Source organism: Dioscorea cayenensis, chromosome 16 (genome assembly GCF_009730915.1).
Source record: "Dioscorea cayenensis subsp. rotundata cultivar TDr96_F1 chromosome 16, TDr96_F1_v2_PseudoChromosome.rev07_lg8_w22 25.fasta, whole genome shotgun sequence".
Taxonomy (NCBI): Eukaryota; Viridiplantae; Streptophyta; class Magnoliopsida; order Dioscoreales; family Dioscoreaceae; genus Dioscorea; species Dioscorea cayenensis.
The window spans coordinates 11,602,629-11,610,568 of record NC_052486.1 but is presented as its reverse complement, the minus strand read 5'-3'; the positions used below and the strand labels follow the sequence as shown (position 1 = coordinate 11,610,568).

Here is a 7,940-nt window from a genome sequence, read left to right as displayed (position 1 = left end):
TGTACCTGTAGATATTCAGTCAAAATTTGCTCACTGTCAACTATGACACACTTTCTTGCATCATCCCAACTAAACCCGCTTGTGTTCATAATGTCCACTACTTCATTCAGTTTTATAGACCATCTTTTCATTTTGTTAACTACTTGCTTGACAGTAATAATAATACCAGGAATGCTAGTTGTCATTCTTTTTGTAGCCTCCTCATGTGTGCCAGTCTTAAATTGATAATAAGGTATTCTCCTCATTCTCTGTCCAATTTCGTCTGCATTCTTTTGATGCGCTATTCATCTCAATGTTTCCAGTTCCTTCATTTTCCATTTTGAACTATCCTGAAAAATCAATTAACTTTTTAATGGATTTAAAGTGATACCATAATATATATATATATATATAACTATTGAACCAAACTTATTATTAAGTATGAGAGGAAGAAAAACCTAGAGAGGAAAGTGATGAATGGTTTCAAAAAATAACAAAAAAAATGCAAAGCCGTTGGAATAACCCAAAACAAGCCTTTTCCTACAATTTATGCATTACAAAATTTTAGAGTAAACAATAATCCCTAGGTGAAAACATGGCTTTCAAATTTAAAAGTAAATATGGCTTTCATAAAATCAACTTCGAACTCCGTATTATACAATGGAAAAAATACAAAATACAAAATATAAAATTAAGTACAATTATGGATACTTCCAAAAAAAGTGTAGCTCAAACACATAAAATAGAGACTACAATAATTAAGCAACATTCATAAGAAGGTTAGCACACAACAAAAGTTACAATTATTAACTGACTCATTCAAACACTGGTGTTCACGCCTACACCTAAAATCATGCCACATTTCTTGTGCAAGGTTATCTCTCTTTTCAGTCCACTCATTACTTGGTTCAACAGTTCCGACTAGTGGTTCTTCGCCTATTGGCATCTCATTATTTGCAAGTGGAGCGAATTCCTCAGGATCTACCGCCATGTCGATACGAATAAAATTGTGCAATAAACAACATGCTAAAATCATTCGACTTTGTGTTCTTATGGGGTAAAATGAAGGACTCCTAAGTATACCCCATCGTTTCTTCAAAAGCCCAAAACATCTCTCTATGACATTTCTTGCTTGAGCATGCTTATAATTAAATAACTCTTCACGATTTTGAGGTGGGCGTCTGCAGGTGACCCAATCTTGAATATGGTACCCCGCCTACCTCTATACGGGGCAGGAAAACCTTCCCCATTTGCGTAACCACCATCAACAAGATAATATAAACCTAAAAAGGTTAAAATTGATTTAGTATTAGGATTTTCAAAATGTTTAATAACAAACTATACATAATAAATATCAATTATTTACATACCAACTGGGACTTTCAAACCATTTTGCCTGATTATTGCATCATGTAGTACCCTAGAATCTGAAGCCGATCCTTCCCATCTAGCTAGTACGCAAATAAAAAGCACATCTTTGGTACAAACTCCTAAGACATTTGTTGCAAGTACACCTTTCCTTGTTTGATACCTAGGTCTATCGGCTGCATTTGGTGTTACTGCTATATAAGTACCATCTAAGGCACCTAAACATCCCTACATGTTCATTAGAAAAGTATAATTTTATTAATTTACGTCTAATGAAAAACATGAAATTTATATATTACATTGTTTAAATAAAGTATACCTTGAACCATTTCCATTTGCTTTCGCCGCTGTTTTCAGGAATTGGTTGTGGCTTGACAAATAATTCATCTTGTAACCTTAAAACAGCAGCTAAGACCCTATAACAATATCTACTAATAGTTTGACCCGATCTAGAGAACCTTCCTTGAATACTCCTGTTCTTTGTGTGGTGAGCTAGTATATTTAAAAAAGCAATAACTTGCTCCTCAATTGTAACTCTACCAAGTTGCACCAAGCCTCCTCGTACCCTTAGGACCTCACAAAGATGTGCAAATGTGTTTGTGCACATTCTTAATTCCCATATACAATTATTATCATCTGACTTAATAAGGGAATCTATTATATCTCTTTGTGACTCATATCTAGCAAAAGCTCTTTCATTTATAGCCCTTCTCTCACTATCCCTTCTCAAAATAAAAGTAAAATAAAAGAAACCAACCCCATACGTTGTCATCATATTCACATAAATTCTCCAGGCAAGAAGAAAATACAAAATGTGTTGATGGTCCATCACTGGCTACCCACTAAAAAGAAAAGAAAAATTACATAACTAAGAGGTCAAAATGAAAATAAAATAAATACACAATGTGATAAATAACTAAATTGGCTACCTGTACGTAATCTGAATTGAGTTGTGTTAAGATTGGTCGAACTTGGGAAAACATAAAAACATATCATGATTCATGAATAATTGCATATTTTCATGGGCATAATAGGGCGGGCGCGCGCGCGCGCACACACACACACACACTATACATACTATTAACAAATATTGCATAATTATATCAACCTTATACTGCAGGAGTTTGATAAGTTAATATGAGAATAATTAGCATAAACTATTACTAGCAAGACAACTTTTTTATACATTTTATTCTCTAAATTTTTATTTATATATTTATTTATTGGTGTAAAAGCATTCCTCTTTTTTTTTAGAGGAGTTAAATAATTTTTTTTATAGAAAAACAACCTGCAGGTATATAATTTAAATTTAATTATTAACTCTAAACTTATATAAATGATGAACGGTGCATGATGTATGGTATTTTTTTAAAATTTTTTTTTATATGGGTACGCTAATATGTGATATGTCTATGAAAATTATATCCATGATTCATATATAGATATAAAGAGATTCATATTTATCTTTTATACAATTTAAATTTTCAATTTTTGGATAGAAATATAAAAAAAAATTATGTTAATTTTTATGATTTAAAATTTTAATTTTAAGATATCGATTAAGATAATTTTTCAGTTTTATTTATGCAATACTCATGTTTATGAATCAAACATCCATTTAAAAGGTAAACAAAACCTAAATTTAAAAAAAAAAACCTCATCCTTCCACTATTTGGTTGCAAAGATTTTATTGTATGGAAATCAAATATGAATTTAGATAAAATACATCTCCATTATATTAAAAAAAATGGTATATTATTCAAATTGAATTGAAAACATAAATAGCATAAAAAAAACTATAAAATATAGGAAAATAATTCTAAATCAATCAATTCAATCATTTATTAACTAAGTAATTGGATGAAATAGATAAAAAAAAAAACTTATAATTTCAACAACGCGTACCTTTCTCAGCGTGAATCCTTAACCAATCTTTCTCTCTGGGAGAATCCCTGAAAACCCTAAAATTTCAAAGAGATCCTAAAATTTTATAAAAATGAGGAAGCAAAAAAACAAGAAAAGAGGAGGAAAGGGAGAAGGAATGGGAGAAGTAGACTATGAAGAAGAGAAAGATGACGGCGGAGAAAGAGAAGGAGGTGCAAGGTCAGGGTTGGGGACTTGAGAGTTGTGGGATGTGGAATACGTGATTGTAATTATTAATCTTTATTAAGGGTAATTTAGTCTTTTAGTTGTGTTGTACCACGATAAATTTTTTGTACCGAGATTTTGGTGGTACAAAAATTTTGCCTACTTGTGCTGTACTCAGACTTTGTCTTGTATTGTACTCTCAACCTTTTTACAAATCAAACGAGGAACAAATGAAGTTGTGATGTCCTGTACCTCAATATTTTACGTATCAAATGGACCCTCGGTGTTAAATCGATAACCCGGCCGGTTCAACCATAACCTGGCAGGTTTATCCGGAAAACCATTGACCCGGGAGGATTACTTGAAAGTGAGGGCGGTGGTGACTGGTGAGAGAAAGTGAGGGCGGCGACGAAAAGGAGAAGCCCGGCTGTGAGTGTGTGCGTGTGTGTGTGAGAGAGAAAGGGGTAGCCGCAACGGCCAGAAGGATTTGCCCGGCTGCGTGTGTGTGTGTGTGAGAGAGAGAGAGAGAGAGAGAGAGAGAGAGAGAGAGAGAGAAGGATCAGCCCGACTGTGTGTGTGTGAGAGAGAGAGAGAGAGAGAGAGAGAGAGATAGAGAGAAGGATCAGCCGACGGCTATGAGAGAGAGAGACTTCTTATTTTTTAATTTTTGTGAGTACCCAGAATTTTTGTTTTTAATTTTTATTAAGGGTTGGGAACTTGTGATCTTGGAGGTTGATGAGAGATTATAAGATTATTAGGTTTTTTTAAATATTTATATTTTTAAAAAATCAATATATAAGACTTAAATTTTAAATATTAAATTTAATCAAATTTGAGATATTTTAAAAATAAAACAAAGATATAAAATTAAAATTTTAAATATTATATGTAACTATTTTTTTAATTATTAAAATATAGATTATATTATGTTTTATCATTATTAATTATTATAATAGATTTTTTAATATTTTATTATTGACTCCGGTTCAACCCCCTTGACCCCTAATTTTGTCGGGTCAATACCCGGGCCGGGTCTGACAACCTTGCATATAAACAAGTATTTTGAATGAATAAATAAATAATTTAATTGAAAAATTAACTCTAAAAAATAATTATCACTATCGTCGTAGCTTCAAAATAACTGGGGGAAAACAAAAAATTTATAGAACCGGTGATTTCGAACCTATCTTTATTTATTTGTTTATTTTTCAGACATATTTAAAACTACTTTGATTTTGTTAACAAAAACATTAGGTTCAAAGGACAGTTTATTACTAAGGTTATTTTAATGTACTAAGTTGATGAGAAAATCTCTCTTATAACCAACATAGATCTCTATCAATGAGTTCACAAAAAATGGTTCATATCTGAAAATCATTAGCTATCTCTTACGAAATGGCAGGGGCGGAGCTAGAAATTACATAGAGGGGGGCGACCTACAAGTTTTTAAAAAATTAATTAAAAAAATTTTAAATTAAAATTTTAAATTATACAATACATTTAATTTTTTTTTTATAACAAGTAAAATTTAAGAGAAATAATTAAAATTAATTAATGTATCAAAATATATATTTTTATCAAAATTTAGATTTTATTTATGATTTTGACTGGCTTAAGATAACTAGAGGTTTATAACGAAATTTTAGAAAAAACCCTAAAATTTATTTAATAAAAATTAAATTTATTTAGATTTTTTTAATAAATAGATGTTTGTTTATCTTTTTCACATACTACTAAACTCATGATAAAAAGGAGAAATAAATGCATGAAAAGAGGATCACAACAAAATTTTGAAAAGTTGGTTAGAGAAGATATGGCTAATTAAGCATTAAAATAAAATATTTAATATCTTAATGTATTATTTTAAAATCTAAAAAATAACTAAGATTAAATTAGATTGATTAAATATTTAATTAAAATTTTATTGTATTATGATAATTATTGGTAGTCTTTCAAAAATTGATTTTTTTAAATTATTATTAAAAAAATTCTAAAGATGAGGATTTTAAAAAACAAATGACCTAAACTAATTCCTTCATTCGCCTTACCCTTGAGTTGATATTGTTCTGACTTATAATAGTAAAAATATAGATAATATTTCAAATTAAAAAAATTCTCATTTGAAGGAAATATGTATTTTAATAATTTATCTGAATTCATTTAAATAATTTTCTAAATTATTTACATTTAAGATTTTGGTAAATAAAAAATAAACCGATATTTAAATATTTTTTTAAAAATATTAACTTTCATTTAAACTTCTATATAAATTAACCATAATTTAAAATAAAATTATTTATTACTAAATCAAAGGTTTAATATTTCTCAAATCCCTAAATCAATGCACATTAATCAATCATACATATTTTTACAAATTTTCTCAAAATGTTTTAAAAAAAGCAAACTCAACAAAAGCATCTAATAAATGAGAAAGAAAATATATAAATAAATTAAATTATTCAAATAAAAAATAAAAAATAGAAAATAATGAAAATATAAATATATAAAGATAAAAAAATTTAAAAATTATATTATATATATATATAAACTTAAAATTAAAAATAAAAAAGTCGGGTGAAGGGAATGGCGAGGGGAAAGGGGAGGATGGGGGAGGGAAGGAGCGACGGGGTTAGCAGACCCCTACCGACGACGCGGGGGGGGCGGGCGCCCGCCTCCCTCGCCGCTCCACCCCTACTTGTGGCTCAACTACTTCTTGCTTGCACACCTCATCAGGGGTTCTCTATATGAGGTTCCTGCAGGCTTCATCTCCTTAATTTTGCCAAACCTTAGCAATCAATATATACTTACATGTCGGGGTCAGTTCATGCCATTAGTCTAGGGGAATGTTCCAATGTCTAGGTTAGACATAAATTAATCTCTTGAAAGAGAAGAAAGAGAAGGAAGAAATAAAACAAAATAGAGACTCAAGGTCTATCATGGTAGAATCTTTGATGAGCTCTCTCTCTCTCTCTCTCTCTCTTAACGTGGATGACGAAGATCTTTTTTTAAACTCTTTAGCTTCATCCTTCTAGTTTTCTTACCTTTGGTGATTTACTCGTTAGATTGCTAAGTAAAATTTATGGGTAAACTACATGTTTAGTCACTAAACTATTCGTGTTTTCCTAATCTAGTCACTAAACTAAAAAAAATTTCAATTGGGTCACTAACGTTAGCATTTTCTTCCAATCAAGTAACTCACCTCAACGCCGTTACCTTTATGATGAGCTGGCGCGCCACTTTACTTAACACGTGTCGGACTTTTTCTTGGGTTGTTGACTGGCCACATCATCATCATCATACTTTTCCCTTTGCTTTCCATGGTTTCACTGAACTAAAGAGTCTTGAAGCTAAATTTCCTTCATCATTTCCTCCATTGCTTCTCTAAAACCCTAAGGAGATGTCAGTCCATCTGGAGATCATGTCTTCACATAGACGGTGGCCAAAGCAGGTGACATCTGCAAATATGAGATAAATCAGCCCAAAGAACATCTTATGGTGGCAACATCTTCTGTGGTTCTTCGACTGGGTAAACAGCAGCAGATGTTGTGAATTCATGGGTGTCAGAGAAACAGAACTATAACTACTCAACAATACTTGCCAACCTACTGAGAGAGTGTCGACATTACACTCAAATAGTTTGGAGGGACTCAAATAGAATTGGGTGTGCTCATGCCAATTGTAACAATGGTGGCATCTTCATCATCTATAATCATAAACCTCCAGGGAATGTTAGTGGATGTTGACCTTATTGAAGGCTTGCATGCATGCACATGTGAATATGAAAATAATATTTCTACAAACGCTATATCTGAGATCTGATCACTTCCCATGAGAAAATGAGAATGAGAACGAGATGAGAAGGTACGCGAAGATGGAGATCTCACCGGAGGTTGGAGAAGTGAGAACGAGGGCAAGGGCGATGGCTCTCAAGGCTGCGGTGGCGGCAACGGCGAAAAAATGGAAAACGATGGTGCGCAGTGGCTATCGTGGGGCCGGAAGGGGTCCAAATCTTGTACCTTCAGCTACGGAGCCATAGCTTGATGATGATGAGGCGGGTGGTGAGGTTGACGGTGCATTATGATCACCAGCAAGGTGGTGGTGAAGTGGACTGCATTTCAGAGAAGTGAAGGAGATCATGATGAATATGATGAGATCTCCATCGTTCTCGTTTTATTAGCCGAAGATCATGTTCTCTACTTATCTGTAATGCCATCGCTTTTGCTACTGTCTATGCGAAGCCATGATCACTAGTTGGACAACATCTTCTTAGGGTTTCAGAGAAACGATGGAGGAAACAATAATGGAAAATTGGCCTCAAGCTCTCTGGTTCAGTAAAACCATGCATGGAAAACAAAGGGGAAGTATGATGCTATGTGGTCGATCAAAGCGTCACTTGAAGTTCATTATTGAAGTGGAATGCCACATCAACAACCCAAGAAAAAAATCTAACACGTGTCCCGGTGAGGGTGGCATGCAAGCTCGACGATCGAGGGATAGCAGCGTTG

General features: G+C 32.6%; 1 protein-coding gene across 1 annotated transcript; it reads right to left on the bottom strand.

The window, feature by feature from the left end:
* Window positions 1–307: 307 nt before the first annotated feature.
* Window positions 308–2,119, bottom strand: LOC120278513. Its single transcript, XM_039285293.1, has 4 exons — window positions 1,667–2,119; window positions 1,486–1,575; window positions 795–1,093; window positions 308–329 (listed from the first exon to the last, which is right to left on the bottom strand). The coding sequence occupies exons 1-4, from the start codon at window positions 2,117–2,119 to the stop codon at window positions 308–310; spliced, it is 864 nt and encodes a 287-aa protein (XP_039141227.1).
* Window positions 2,120–7,940: the final 5,821 nt, after the last annotated feature.